The sequence below is a fragment of the Gorilla gorilla genome, chromosome 13, assembly GCF_029281585.2.
Source record: "Gorilla gorilla gorilla isolate KB3781 chromosome 13, NHGRI_mGorGor1-v2.1_pri, whole genome shotgun sequence".
NCBI classification, from domain to species: domain Eukaryota; kingdom Metazoa; phylum Chordata; class Mammalia; order Primates; family Hominidae; genus Gorilla; species Gorilla gorilla.
Genome location: NC_073237.2, coordinates 120,748,804 through 120,764,842, shown reverse-complemented (window position 1 = coordinate 120,764,842; position 16,039 = coordinate 120,748,804). Strand labels below are relative to the sequence as shown.

The window sequence follows — 16,039 nt, the reverse complement described above, 5'->3', positions numbered from 1 at the left end:
CTCATGCAGGGGGTGCAGCAGAAGCAAAGATGGGGAGGGTGGAAGAGGGATGGATGTTGGGAGTTTGGAGCAGAGGCAAGGCTGGAAAGCAGGCCTCGGGGGTCCAGACGCTGCAGGCAGAGCTGTTTTGATTTTGTCCTGGAGGTCTCCTGCTCTTTCAAGCCAGGGAATGAGGATTAGGTTCGCTTGTTAGAAGGAGCAGCTGACAGCTGTGGGGAGCAGTGGCGTGAGAGGCCTGGGGCAGGGAGGGAGCTTGCATCCTGGCCAGAAATGTTGAGGGTGAGGACGAATCCAGTGGTGGTGGCGGTAGGGATGGCCACTGTCATTACAGAGACCTCTCAGACAGCAGCTAACCCCTGGGCCACATCCTGGGTTTCTGTCATCATTCTCTCCTGGCGTTCCTCAGCGCCAGCTCCTTGCGGCTCTTGGCTGCAGTGTTGCAGTCACGCCTTCATTTGGGGCCATCTCCCTTTTCAGTTGGGCTCTAGGCCCTTTTTCTCATCTCATTTCCTGTTCTTCCTTCCCTTGTGCCCTGGGCTTCAGTGGCAGCAGCCCCCTCGCCCTCCTCTGAAGAGAGCCTAACACCCGTTGCTGCCTCCTTTCAGAAACACATTTTCTGCCTGGAGTGTTCCTCCTCCTCATCCTGTGTGGGGCCCAGAAGCCATTCCCTCCTGGCTGCCCCTGGCGGAGTTAGCAAGTCCCTCCCAGGAGTGAAGCAGGATCCCAGGACTCCCGCCTTGGTCCCACTTTGCTTCCCCTAGGCATTGTCCCTCCTGCCCCTGCACAGTTCTAGACCTCTGAGAGCAGCTTCTGTGCTTCACTCTCAGGGTCTCACGGAGCCCTGTGCAACTCAATGAATATTTGATGGTGAATTAATTTTCTGATTCTCCAACTTGTTTGTGCTAAAGAATGTCTGAAACTTAGTGTTAGAAACCTTAGCCGCTGTTCATTGTTTGTGAACTAGCAGTTTGCAACACCCCTGGAATGCAGTTGGTTTAGATTGTGTTCCATTTGTGTGGTCCCAGTTTAGCTATAAGTGTTGTAAATGTGACAGGTCCTTTTACTTTTTTTTTTTTTTTGGTTAAAGCTTAGTATTATTTTGAATTTAAAGCATATTTATGGGAGTGTCTCTGTGCCAGAGTCTGCTGGGTGCTGGCACATTATTTTCAGTTAAAATTCAGTGTAAGGGATGCTATTATTGCTATTTTACTGACGAGAAACCTGAAAGTTAGAGAGATTTAGCAACTTACCTAGTGTCACTCAGCCCCATAAGTGACAAAGCTGGGATTTGAACCTTTGTCTTCCATCTCTGGCAAGCCCCAGTACAACACAGCTGCTGTGATTTTATCATCCTACAGATGTGATTTCACTTAGCTATTAAGCCTTGCTTCTGAATACTAAAAATGTTTATACAGATTCCCGAAGGGCACTTACTGGTTTTTGTATTTTTGACTGTTCTCTGTATAGGTTCTCTGTCCTGCATGTTGAAAACAGTATTTACTGAAACAGCCTTATTGCAGCAAAGGAAATTAAACTATATATATGCATATATATCTCCATAATTTTACTACCCAAAAACAACGTGATTTTTACTTTTTGTTTCTTTCCAATCCAAGTCCATTGTGAAGAGGAGCTCTTTACAGAGAATGTAAGATCATGGTTTTGTACTGGCTTGGCTTTGTCTGTGTGGCTCTCTTAGTTTCTTTCAGCCATTGTTCCGTGGTCGTAGCTGTGCAGGGCTGGCTTTCTTCCTAATCTGAGTTTGATTTTTGTTGTTTTGTCTCTTTTTTCTTTCCCTTCCCTTCCCTTCTTTCACCCCTCCCCTCCCTGCCTTCTTTACCCTTTCCTTTCGAGGGAGTGAGGAGTTGGGTATTGAGAGAGAACTCAGAATTGCTAAAATTTGGTGGTGGTTTTTTTTTTTTTTGAGATGGAGTCTCACTCTGTTGCCCAGGCTGGAGTTCAGTGGCTCGATTTTGGCTCACTGCAGCCTCCACCTCCTGGGTTCAAGTGATCCTGCCTCTGCCTCCCAAGTAGCTGGGATTACAGGCGTGTGCCTATAATTAGCCACGCCCTGCTAATTTTTGTAGTTTTAGTAGAGACGGGGTTTCACCGTGTTGGCCAGGCTGGTCTTGAACTCCTGACCTCAAGTGATCCACCCGCCTCGGCCTCCCAAAGTGCTGGGATTACAGGCATGAGCCACCGTGCCTGGCTGGATTTTGTTTTAATTCATGCTTATTATTTTGAGTGAGCTACAAACCAAACCTCACACTCCAGATAAAATAGAAGGTCCTTCTAAATGAAATGCCTCCATGGAACATTAGCATTCACTGTGGAATCAAGGCTTTCTGTAATTGTAGCTTAAGTGAGAAAATGAATATTTCATCTGAATCCTCATGTTTTAGTTAGATTGTGAGTTTTTTATTATGAAGAATAAAAGCAAAACTTTGTAATTAATCTTTTTTTTTCTTTTTTCTAAGTGATTTGACAGTAAGAGCTGGAAGCTATAAATTAACCGGAAGACAAGGGTGTCTAAATTTTGTCTACCCATGGGCCTGTATTGGCTACTAGCCAGGCGCCTGAAGGCTGCTCTTAATTTACATTGAATAGAAGACACCTGTCTTGTCTTGCGCATCTTTAACTTGAGGCACAGCTGATCTGCATTGAGCGTTGGGTCCAGGAGCCTCCTTTCTGAGGACTGGCCTTCCTGAGAGTTTATTTGGGAGACTAATATATCAGACTCCTGGTGGTGTGGCCCCTGGACAGCTTCTGCCCTAAAACCTTCTTTGTGAACATCACATTGACCACAATGAGAACAGCGTTCATCCAGCTGTAGCACCTACACCTGTTGTGGGATGCTTTACTGATACAATCTTTGCACCACTGTGAGGTGGGTGCCATCATCCCTGTCTTAAAGATGAGGAAACTGAGGCTCAGAGAGGTTACTTGAACCACAAGTAAGGAAGTATGTGAGTGGGAATGGGAACCTCAGTTTCTGACTTTTTCCTGTTGGTACATGGCATGTGGCTTATTCTCCAAAAAGAAAAAGGATCCCTTCGGTTTCATTTACTTCTTTTTTAAGAGAGTAATTTGGAAGAGGCTACTGGTGATCGATTCATTTGATTGTTAAAAGCTAGGCAAGATTTTTTGACTTTATTAGGAAAGGGAAAGCATTTTAGTTATGTTTTTATAGACATAATGTGGGTTCTTTTAATTCTCAGATTAATTAGCTTATTCTTTGAACTTGCCAGCTTTTCTTTATTAGGCAAGCTGAAGTAGTGTCAGAAGAAGCTTGGGGACCATCTTTTGCTATTAGCTTGGCAGTGTTCCTTGTAGCAGCATTGGCAAGGTATATAAAATTTTTGTTTTTGCCTGCTTATCCACATAGAGAATTAACATGAATAAAATTTCAAGCATGACATTCCTGAAAATGAGGTCCTTGGACAATTTAGGAATACTGACTTAAGGAATAAACATTGCTATGCACCATTAGGGAAGACTTGGGGTCACTGCCAGGGCCATCCAGGTAAAATTCTCTCTCCAGATAAACTGGTTATACAGTTTCCTAATTACTGGAATGCACCTACTAAGTCCCAGTTTACAGGGCCTCCGAGCAGTGAGGAAGATGTGGGACAGAGTAGTAAGCATGCTGGATGTCTCACCTTGTGGGCAGAAGAATCTTACAATTAAGTGAGAACTTAGGAACAAGGATAGGGAGTTCAGATTTGCCATCGTTACGCTAAAGTACAACCTTTTCTGTATTTTTATGCTAAAGTACAACCTTTTCTGTATTTTTATACTCAAGTACAACCATTGTATAGATATTTTGATACCTCCACATGACTTGATTTTGAAAGTTGTCCTGCACTGGATCAAATTAGTGCACTTTAAGATGGCAAATGTTTCGTCTATATTCATTTTCAACTGTTAAATTGGGTGCAAATTTAGCGGCATGTTTACTTCATAAAAACCTCAGAGGGCATGTATATATGGACTTCATAGCCGTATGTTGCTGGAAATTCTTCTGCCTGCTCTGGGGTCAGCCATGTGGTTGACTGTGTATAGGAGGCTTTAGAAGCATGTGTCTCCGTGGGAACTGGATTGCCCCTGTGTCCCTGCTCTCCGTGGGCCAGGGGCTGGGCAAGGGAGGAGCTGTGCTGGTGTAGGAGACCCTATTCCAGCAGGAGCTTTGTCCACACAGCCAGTGACTGCCTTTTCTGAAAACCCCTGAATGAAGTATCACTTAGGATTCTAGAAAAAGAGGTGGAAGCCCTCGCTTTGGTCCCAGCTCTGCTTGACCAGAGAGCCTAGTCACCTAACCTCTGGAACTTCATACCCCTATTTCTAAAATGAAGCTACTTTTTTTGACTTGGGAAGGTCACGGTTATTGGGGTGCTGAAGCGTCGCGTTTTATGTGTGCACGCTCTGTACATCACTGTGCTTTTTGTGTGGATATGTTGCTTTTGGCCATTTTTTGAGGCAGTGTGGCTGCATGAAAACTGATTTTTGAAGTCAAATAGGGTTCAGATCTTTTAAAAAATAATAATTAACTTATTGTTTTTATTTTTTAGGGGCAGGGTCTTGCTCTGTCGCCAGGCTGAAATGCAGTGGTGTGATTATAGCTCACTGTACCCTCAAACTCCTGAGCTCAAGTGATCCTCCTACCTCTGCCTCCCAAGTAGTTGGGACTATGGGCACACCACTACTGATTTTTTTTTTTTTTAATTTCTTTCTTTTTTTGGTAGGGACGGGGTCTCACTGTGTTTTTCGGGCTGGTCTGGAACTTCTGGTCTTAAGTGATCCTCCTGCCTTGGCCTCCCAGAGTGCTGGGATTATGGGCATGAGCCACTATGCTTAGCCTGGGTTCATATCTTAAGTCTAACATTCATTTAGCTGTTTGACTGTGAACATTGATTTCTTCTGTAATGCTTACTTCATGTGTGAGCATGAAGTGAGATACCAAACATAAAAGTCTTTTGTATGTAGCATGTAGTAGATGTTTGGTGCATAGTATTTTGATAGTTTTAGTGTCAATACATTTTTCTGTGTGTAGCTCTCTGTGTCAAGATTTCTCTGGCACTTTTTCCTGCTTTGATTAATATAAGATGCATTTTAGAAGATTTAAAATGTGCAGTGAATGGATTTTATATCTTAAAATTATGTTGCGGTGGAGTGCCAGGAATAAAACAGCTGGGAACCAAAAGCCTGTGAAAGTTGAATGAATGCATCTTGTTTCTTGGTTGCTGCAAAGGTGGTACTAAGCCAATAGATGGTGCCGTGATATCAGGAAATGAGAAAATATTTACTTCTAAAATTCATATTGTTACAGGAAATGTAATGTAGTCAGCCCTTGCCAGTTCTTAATGTATTCTAATTAGACTGGATTTTGTTCTTGATTCTGTGTAAAAAAATACTAAACACCTTTTATAGACAAAATGGTGAGGTATTGAATTAATGTATGGGTGCTCTTCCTCCTTTTTTCCCTGCTCTGACATTTTACCACAAAGTCTCCTGATTTGAATTGTCCTCAGCCTACAACCAAGTAAAAGCCCTTGCCCGAGCACTTTTCAGAACAGTTAAAGGAAATGCTCAGTTTAAAGTTCTTTGCTTTAAACCCCACTGAGAGAGAGTGAGGTTAACCAGCTCATCTTTATCTGCTCTTGTTTCAGAATTGGACCAGAGTCGCCCCTGCTAAAGGAAAGTGCCTTTATATGCTTATGACCTAGTGCTTGATGCCTTTTACTTCCTTATTGGTCAGATTATGTGGAAAGTCATCTTAGCCATCAGAAGGCTTTTCACTGTGTAGTTCACAGAATGAGGGATTTGCTGTTAACCAGATCTCAGTTCATGTACCTATGCTGCCATTCCTGGCTGCATGGCTGCATGACTTTGGGTAGCCTCCTTCCTTTCTGTGAACTTTAGCTTCTTCCATCCATACAATGAAAATAATACTGTCTAGTCCATCAATTAAAGTGGAATGCCCTGAAGTTTGGGAAGTTATTTTGAAATATGGACCTGAGTAAAGGGGACCTTTAAGAGACTTGCCAGCTCCCACTGCCCTGCTTTCCTGCGGCAGCAGGGCAGGGTGTATGCTTTGCACTCAGCTTTGGTTTCCCGGTGTGGCCTCGTGGTGCAGGGGACTGATTAAGATAGGTGCATTCTAGGGTCATTTTTGTCCTCCATTTTGTCCTCTAAACAGGGGTAGGTGACACCTATGTTTTAAGGAAAAAATGTTCTCTCTCCATATCTTGTGACATTTCATTAAAATGCATTAATGAAATAAAACCTTTCACATTTTAGGCCCTGATGCCCTGATTGTTAGTCTTTTCTGAAGAATAAGTGTTTATAACCTGTCAGGTCAATGAGATGTTGCAGTTGCAATTATAAGAAAAATCCCTGTTCCCTTCAATTGGTGTTTTAAATTATTAGGGTAAAATGTAACTCCTCTTTGACTATATTACATTTAGAAAAGGAACTCCGTTTTTTTGAGGAATTAGTTTTTGAGTGAAATTGTTGGATGCCTTACAAATATTTTTAGCAAATTAAATGGAATACTTTTTTAAATTCATTGGGAATAAAAGGTAGACTTTGACATTGAGGTACATTTGCTGATGAAAAGGAAGCATTCTTCTCCCTCATGAGGGGTTTAAATGTAATACTCAGTGCTTACTCAGGAGTGAAAACATCAAATTAAACTGTTTATGCTGACAAAGGACAAATCTGGATTTCAGCAAGCGATGCAAGATTGTCTGATTGCTTGGCTTGCCTCGCCAGGAAGCTTTTGGCCAGGACTTATAATGAAATGCATGCATACAATTAAACCATTTAAAGCCTGCGTCTGTTTTACGGAGCAGTGAGAGGTGCTCCACTGCTCTCTAGTGGCTGGATATGGTCCCCTGGTGCCCGCCTTATTTTATATTCATCAATCAGCTCTGCACACATTGGCATTGTTGGCCTCCAGAGCAAGCACCAGTACTAGGAGATGAGGCCTTGGAGGCAGGAATGGAGTGAAAAATGATCCCAGTCTGTGGGTCTGTGGAAAGCACCAAATTTTACCCAGGATGAGTGGCCAGTTGACTAACAATGAGCAAGTGTGAGTAAGCGCTCTGTCAGGGAGAGCTGACACTGATGGATTAGAAAGTCCTGTGTGTGACTCTGTTATCGCCGCATACATCTTACACCTGGCAGGCCACGGTGGCAAACAGGTCCTTGGCTGCTTAAAATGGACCGCTCTTTAGCAGAAGGAGCAGCTTTTTTTCCTGAGACGATCTGGTTAAATTGATTTGGGGAAAAGCAGTAGAAATCCATTTCCTGCTGCCTCTCATAACTTCATGATTTTGAGAAAGAAATTCTGAAGACCTCTGTTTCCATGAAAGCTGCCAACCCTGGGACTTGCTGAGAGTGGTTGTATAAAATAGCTGCCTGGAGGACCAGGACCTTGTCGGAGAGGAATTTTATCAGCCAGCTTTTCTTGAACTTTTAGTGTCCCCAGCATTTTGCTTTACATGCGCCATCTTGTGTAACCCTCAGAGCCACCCTTTGAGGAAGGCGCCTCCTGTCCCCTGCCCCTTGTGCGGGGAAGGAACCTAGTTCAGTAGGGCTGCTGTGCTGCTCAGTTTCCGGTTGCATCATTCACGTTGTGCTTGATGCAGTTGCTTGTGCCTCCTGGAGCAACTTTGGCAGCTTTGCAGAGCTCGGAGTGATGTGCCCAGCTAGGGAGCGCCAGGGCCGGGCCACCTCTTGTGCCTCTTGGTGTTCCCAGAGCCTGCTGCTGCTGCGTGGGCACCTGGGAATGGGTTGTTTGAAGAAAGAGTGGGAAGTTGCCCTTCTGAAGGGTGCATGAGCTTGAGAACCCATGCTTCAGAATAGGACCTAGGTTTAAAGCTTGGCTCCGCTTCTCATTGACTCTTGCCATGGGCAAACTGTTTGGAACCAGTTGAGTCTCAATTTCCTTGTCTGTAAAAGGGGCAAATACTCCCAGTACTTGAGTTCAGGGTCCAGGACCTAAGACCATCAATGAATGTTTTCCCCTTCCCCAGTTTGAGAGTTAGTGAGCACCTTATTAGAAAAAGCAAATTTCTACCTTTCAGATCCTTCCTAGCTTTTGACTTAGAAGCAGCAGGTTTTAGGAAATTATTTCAATCTTTTACTGTTTCTTTAGCATATCTAGTAACATAGATTATAGAATTGCTAAGTTTGTTGAGTATTTTAGTGAACTCTGACATAGAAAAATAACACGTTTAAATGTACAGAACAAGTAAAAGCAATATCTAGATTGTAAAATTTCAGATTTCATCCTGAATTGGATTGTTCTCTCAGAAAAAGTTAGTTTCAAAGTGAATTACTAATCCTGGTAAGCTAAGATCGAAACACCTTCAGAGGTTTTAGGAAATGGAGACTAATTTTAGGTTTTTTTTTTTTTTTTTTTTGAATGAGGCTATTTTAAAATAAATGCTGTTATAACAGATACTTGAGTGGCATTGCTAAACAGTGAATGGCATATGTTTAATCATTTAAAACATTTAACTAAATTCCAGTCTCATTTGAATTTCCAAGCAAAACAACACAAATTAACTATATCCAGATGTGTGTGGTAATCGTTGAGCTGAAATCTAAAGAAAAAGCAAGTTTGAAAGCATGCTTTTTTGGGGTGGGGAGCTAAGAAAAGATAGCTCCATCTCCCAGGCTTACTTGCTAATCTTGATTTCAAGCATTTGGCTTTGCTATTTAAGAGGCAAATGTGGTGGAATGGAAAGAACATCGCACACTTTAAATTCAGAAAGATCTGGCTTCAGAATCCCAGATTTGCTTATCATTGGCTGTGTGATCTGGGCACGTTCCTTATCTCTGAGCTTTATTCTCCTTTTGTAAAATGGGACTGCTACTACTTGCCGTGCCTGAAGAGCAAACAAAACTGATGTGACTGTGCTGTGAAAGTTCTTAAGTACCGTGTGCATCTGTTGTAGTTTGTTCAGTGCTGTGTTTGCCAAGAGTACACTTCTGGATAAGTGGGGTCTAGCCCCACGCTGAAACGCTCAGAGGACTTCATTATTAAGATGATTGTACCTCTAAGACGGTCCTAAGGAAGCCCTCCTAAGGACGGTAGGCAGGAGAGACATGGTGTATTCGTTTGTGATGATTGATTGCTGTTGTTCTTTGGGTCTGTTGACTCATGCATGGATTGACCTTTAGGCCCTTGTATACAAATGTAAGGAATAAGCTGCCTGCTGCTGCTGTTATACGGAGACTGTGACAGCTAGCAAAGTCTTGGTCTTTTGCTTGTTTTTTCCATCCCCTCACAATGTTGGATTTTCTCCAATTTTTTATACCTTAAAAAATTGCTATTAATGCCTGCACTTTGAAGAAAAATTTAAAAATACAAGTAAACAAAAAAAAAAAATAGCACCACCCAGAAATAAGCTTAATATTTTGATTTATGTGCTTCCAGGTTTGTATAATATATAGTGCATAAGCGTGTCTGTTAATTTTGCTTTAGAACATGTTTTTCCCCCACTAAATACTATAGCATGGATATCTTCCCATTGCCAAAAAAATGTACTTCTACTTTGTCATGTTTAATGTCTCTGTGTGTAGTATTTTATTGTTTATTTTCCCTGGCTCCTGATTGTTGGACCTTTACATTTACTTCCAGGTATTTTTTTTTTCCCCTTTAATCTAAACAATGATCTTTTAAGATACGCGACTTGGGTACTTGTCCATGTGTTTCTTTAGAATAAGTCCCTAAGAGATTCGCTGGTTTGGTGGGTATGTATAGCTGTATGATTTCCAATCGATGTTTCTACATTGCCCATTAGAAGAGTTCTATCCATTTCTGCTTCTCCAAGTGTGTCAGAGTACCCATTTGATCACACCTTTGTCAGCACTATTATTCTTTTTAATCTTTGCTAATTAAAAAGGCAAAAGGTAGTTATTTTACTTCAATTCTTATTTCTTTGATTGCTAGTGAACTTGATCAGTGTTGCTTAATGTATATAGGCCTCTACCTTTTCTCTTTCGTAAACTACTGTCTTCTCTGTTGGAGTCTTGATGTATTTATCTGTGAGCTCTTTTTAGTTATTAATGTTCTGCATGTTGCATGTATTTTTCGGAGTTTCAGGGCTTTTATTTTACATTCTTAAAGGAGCTAGTAATTTTGTTTATAAGCCAGTGGGCCTGCTATTATAAGATGTTTCATTTTAACAGACTGGCTGGAGGTGTGGTCCTTGTGGAACTGGTGCTTGGGACCCCTTCTCCTGGGGCTCAGCAGATGTGGGTGACAAGAGGGTCTGTGGGTGAGTCCGGCCCTGACAGAGCTGGGAAGCAGGCCAGGTGCTCTTTCCAGGACTCCACAGGGCATTGGTTGCAGGAGGAGCTTTGAATGAGGACCTAGCTGGAGCAGCTGTGGAGTGTCTGCAGTGGATGGGGGAGTGCCCTGCAGGTGAAAGGGAAAGAGACATTTGTCCTCCCTGCCTCCCTGTCTCTCCACAGCCTAGCTTCTTGGTGGGTTGGGGTGGCGAGTGTTGAGCAGGGTGTGTAGGTGGGCTTGGGGGAGGGCAGTGGATGCAGGAGGTCAGTCTGAGGGGACTAGCTAGCCATCATAGTGTCCTCACTTGTATTCACCTAAGTGCTGGTCACTGAATTGCACCTGTTTTTCTGTTTTAAAGAGCTTTGTTTTGGAAGCAATACTGGGTACTCAGTAACCGTGGGTGTGCTGAAAAGGCAGGCTTGGTGAAGGTTGCTAAGGAGCAGCTTCATGGAAACTACTGATGAGACCGAGAGCGTCAGTAGTATTAATATAGTGCAGAAATCCAGGAAAGGCCGTTCACTCCTGTGATATCACAGTGGTTTGGACTGGACTAGGACATATAACAGGACTTGGTTTTGTGGTTTTTAAGGCCCTTTTTCCTTTTTGAAAATTGAACTGGCTCTACACTTGAGTTTATCTTATATTCAGCCTAGTATGGTAAACTAGGTGATAAATATTGCTTTACACCTTATCCAGGCATTTACTGCTATCCTCACGCCTTCAGGGGCAGCTTAGAGTTTTTTTTGGCTCCCTCATTTGGGTAGTTGGCCTCACTTTTAGTGCAGCTTAATTCAATAAGCGTCTCTCCTAATGCTGCCATGTGTCAGAGACTGTTGGGGATGGAGGCTGTAGATATGAAAGGATGGACAAGTTGCAGAGATGAGAGTGATAAATGATAAACCCTGTGGAGGGGGGTGACCAAGGAAGGGTTCTAGGAAGAAGTGATCTCTCAGCTGGAGTTTGAAGGGTGACTGGGAGTTCTGTGGACTGCCATGTGCTCTGTGAGATAGGCTTGAAGTGGCATGGGCATTTAGGAAATCATGGGCAGTGTGGTGTTGGTGGAGTATCAGGGGTGTGTATGGGGGATGGGAGGGAGCCGAAGGAGGTAGAAACCTGGTCATGGAAGGTCTTGCGTGTCTTCTCTCAACTGTATTGTAGCATATAGGACTTTCTGTATGAGAGCGCGACATAGGGTCAACAGCTGAGACAGGAATCCCACCCCTGTGCTTGTTTCCTGTAGTCCTAGACAAGGAGCTTTCTCATGTTAGTGGGTTGCTATGAGGATGACGAAATGACCTAAAATAGGCCGCATGGCACCTGGCGGGTGCTCAGCAGAAGGCCCTTGTTCTTCTCTTTGGCTTCCTTCTCCTCCTGACTGGAGTAAGTTCTCTGAGGCCTCCCCTTGCTCATGGAGCATAGCCTGCATTTGTGGAGGGCACGTCCTCTCTGACATGCCTTTCCTTCACTGGCATACTCGAGTGTACAGCAGAGGCCCAGTCCTGGCCACGCTGTCCCCTGGCTTTTCTGTGTATCTGTTCTTTAATGGGAAACCAGACAGTTCTGATGTCTAAGATGTCTCTGCTTTTGGAATAAAAAATCAGAGCAAGTGATCCTTCAAAAGATTTTCGCCTTGGTTTTGTTTATGAAGAGAGTGCCAGCTTAGGTAGTTGATGCTGAAATAACAGAATGTCTCAGGGCATTATTAGTGGTTTATAGGGAAAAGAGGATATAATATATTAATGTTTTACAGGTCACATGGTGGCTGTACTAGAATGGCATTTGACTGGTGATTTATTGTATATAGTTTTGGATGTTGGACCAGTATGTAGGAAACTTGAATGAAATTATCTTTAAAGGATACTGGCCTGAGTTTACCATCTTTTTTTTTTAAATGGCCAACTTCTTGTTCCTTGTGTACCCCACTGCATTGCCTTGAAATTATGTTCTCTTGTCACTTCAGGCAATTGCAGTTGTATTTGAAATTCTCACCCCAGTTTTCTAAATGGCAGACACATTCAGAGGTACCTACAAACCTGTTGACAGGTTTTCTGTCTCCAAACACTTCTGTGTATTTCTGAAAAGGGGGCGCCAAAGTCCTCCTTTCCTGAAAAGCTGGGAGCAGGAGCTAATTTGCAAGTGATTTAGAAATTATTTTTAATGTTGAATTTCCCTTTCTTTTCAAGTTTATTTTGGGGCCCTCTTGTCTTTGATTTCATGGGAAGCAGAATCAGGTTGGGAAGCTCCTGCTTTTCAGAAAATTTCTCAAGTAAGAGAGAGAGAGAGTGTGTGTGTGTGTATATATATATTTTTTGAGGTATAAAAAGGGGAAGCCAGAAATACAGTGTAGTAAAAGCCCCAAGTCCTATGTTTACTTGTCTTATATGCCTGTCTGATAATGTAGAGAGCCTCCCCACATTGGAGAAACTCTTTTGTTCCAAGAGTCTGTGGGTTTAGTGTGTTATTTCCACTTATAGAAATTTTGTCTGTAATATTGTTTCTAGGCAGGAAAAAGGTTTTTTGTTTGTTTAATTGTTTTTTTGTTTGAGACAGAGTCTTGCTCTGTCGCCCAGGCTGGAGTGCAGTGGCGCAATCTGGGCTCACTGCAAACTCTACCTCCCGGCTTCATGCCATTCTCCTGCCTCAGCCTCCCGCGTAGCTGGGACTACAGGCGCCTGCCACCATGCTCGGCTAATTTTTTGTATTTTTAGTAGAGACAGGGTTTCACTGTGCTAGCCAGGATGGTCTCAATCTCCTCACCTCGTGATCCGCCCACCTCGGCTTCCCAAAGTTCTGGGATTACAGGCGTGAGCCACCGCGCCCGGCCAGGAAAAAGGTTTTAAAGTAATAATTATTTGGGGAGGGAAATATTTTTCATTTCTTAAATTATTGAGTGAAGCTGAGCAGAAGGAAATATATGTGCCTAGGAAAAAGAATAGAGCAAAAAAAAAAAAAAATTTACTGTGGAACTGCCAAGGAAAGGAATGGCCCTGGAGAAAAAAACAGCTAGTGATTTTTAAGGAAAAATGCCTTTAAGGTAAGCTTGTTTTTCTTTTTTAACAATTCATTACAGTTTTCCACAAGTTGTTAGCTCCTAGCTAAATACCTGTCTTCTCCCTGTCCTTTTTTAAATGTTTATTTCTGGCCTCTGGTTGATTACCCTTGTGCTCTTCGTGGAGATATTCTTGGACTTTGTTGGAAGAGGCCAGTCTGCTCACCAGTGCTATGCAGGATTGGTCTATATCTAGGAGTATTTTTTCCTGAGATTCTTCATTTGCAGTTGCCTTGTTCGTTCATGGCAGCTGTCTTTCGCTTTCCACACAAAACCAGCTTGCTTTTACTAGTAAATCTGAGACTGGTTCTCACCTGGGCCTGAAAACAGCAACTTAGGTTAACTTTCCCCCTTGACCCCTGAATCTCAGAGTAAACGTGTGACTCACAGAACATTGGTGGAGTTTGACCCTGTTTCCACATCTTCAAGGACATGTTTACTTTGAAATTCAGAGGTTTGTTTTGCTGAATTTGCTCTCGCATATGTGCTAGTTTTATCTGAGTGTACTAGTTTTATATCTGTTTAATTTCTATCTCCTTTTCAGAGGGCTTTTAATGTCCCTTTAGATCACCATTTTAGTTAGTTTTTTTTTTTTTTTTAAGGAGAAAAAAATTGTGAGGAGGGGAAAATGGGGTTGCCTTTTGCTCCCAAAGCCTAAATGAATAGTCACTGCTTGTAATGCTGGTTTACACTTGACGCTTCCTACTGCTTTAGATGTGATGTATCCGGTACTGTGAAGGTAATGATCCTCAACCGCAGCAATATTCCCTAACAGGAGTATCTGTCATATTCATCGGGATTACCATGTTCATTGATTTGTGTCTGTAAATCTGCTGTTTCTACCCTTTAAATTTGATCTATAATTGGACCTCCTTAAATGGTTCAGATAAGGTAGTCTGTATTTTCTCAATGCGGCGTTGCTGTCAGCTTCTCCTTTTTCATTATACATTCAGCAGACTTGATAAAATCAGCAGGACACCTCATTTGAAACTGTTTAATCGCTGCCTTTTTCCTTTGCTAAACCATTGAGGTGGTCAAGCGATGTACACAAATCATTTTAAATAGAAAATATGGTTTTCTCTGTGACCCAGCTAAATAGATAGTGTTATGCAAAACAAGTTAAAAAGTAATAAATGCCAAAAAAATCTTCTAATTGGAGTAAAAAATTGTGGGCAACTCTATCCTCTCTCCAAAAGTGGAGTATCCTGAAATATTGCCAGGACCTGTAAAGACAAGATGATGATTTTCTAAAGATTCTCTGGTTTTTGAACAAAGCAAATTTAAATTTTCAAGGAGTGCTTAGCTGCCTTTTGCATCCATTCAAAGGGAGCCCACGCTTATTTACATCCTACTTTTGTAGGGATAAATTTGCTATCCGTTAATATCTATGCAGCATAACCTTTCAGCCATTTGCTATTGTGATAATAAATTTTTGTTTCTTTGTCTGTCATTTTGTCTATTCAGCTGTTACTCTTCAAAGTACAAACTAAAAATAATAGCTCCAAATAAATGCCACATAATAAAGTGTTTTACAGTTGTAGCTGGAATAACCTGGTGGCTGCTGCTCGCAGTCCTATTACCATTGCTGGTGCGGTAGTTTCTTCCCTGCGTGTCAAGGTGACTCTACCAGGGCCAGCTCATTAAAACAATCTTTTCTTTCGAACTGGCTTGGTATTTAGCGCTATACCCAGCAGCCTGCCAAGGCACAATATGGAGCACTAGACTCACAGCATAGGACACGGGAAATTATGTGGCAGTCACTGTTTGAAAAAAATCCAAATTCTACATAACCTCATTTTCATGCTTCAGCATTTTATTGTGAATAATTTACAACTATACCTGTCAGTGGTGGAAGTAGGACCAGTTGCAGATTTACCTTAGATAGTGGTAAGTGTGACTCCAGGCTTTTGAAGAGCACTGTTTTTACCTGGTTTATGTGGCCCTATAGAATTAATATTTACACTGTACTTGAATGAGACACTGGGCATGTTTTGCTGTTTTTCTTGCCCCTAGGTAAACTTGAGATGGATAAGCTGGGATATCATAAAATACACTAAAAGTGCACCTTTTTCTTGCAGGTTCTGGCTCCTTGGCAGCAATGGCTGTATTTGAAGATAAGTTTAGGCCAGAGATGGAGGTATGTAAGTCCCTGCAGTTTTATTCTCTTTCAAAGATTTTTCTGGTTTTATCTTGAACATTTACAAATTGATTGCTGATTCCTCCCGAGCTTGTACAGCACTGTTGTTAGTTGGAATGTTCTTTGGCACAGATGGTCTGTTTGCCGAAGAGACCAGCTTCCTTTTGTAGTGGCCCAGCTGTGCCCTTCCTTGGGCTTGAGGGGCCAGCGCTATCCAGCTTTTTGCTCTGGGCTTTGGGCTGTCTAGGAATCTTCTTGACTGTAAATGCGGTGGTAACGTGGAATGTTTTCTTGCACACCAAGCTTTCTGTGTCACGATATCTCAAATTGACAGGTTTTTCTGTTCTTACTAAGAACAGAAAAACTGTGTATGTCTTTGCATGTTACAGAGACGTGACCTGAAAATGGAGGCAGTTTTAAAAATCCCTGTAGATGATTCTGCATCTGGCAGAAGATGGGGACAAGACCACACATGTGGGGGAATCATCTCAGAGCGTAATGATCTAGTGTCTCAGATACATGTATGAGAGATTCTTTTATTGTGTTTTCT

The 16,039-nt window shown here is 42.3% G+C and overlaps 1 protein-coding gene across 1 annotated transcript in view; it reads left to right on the top strand.

Annotated features, from left to right (window-relative positions):
- Positions 1-16,039, top strand: part of PSMB7 (proteasome 20S subunit beta 7) — a 62,812-nt gene that overhangs the window by 16,255 nt on the left and 30,518 nt on the right. Inside the window, exon 6 of the mRNA XM_004048591.4 lies at positions 15,431-15,489. Coding sequence (XP_004048639.1) covers positions 15,431-15,489 — 59 coding nt within the window. The remainder of the gene's footprint in view (positions 1-15,430; positions 15,490-16,039) is intronic.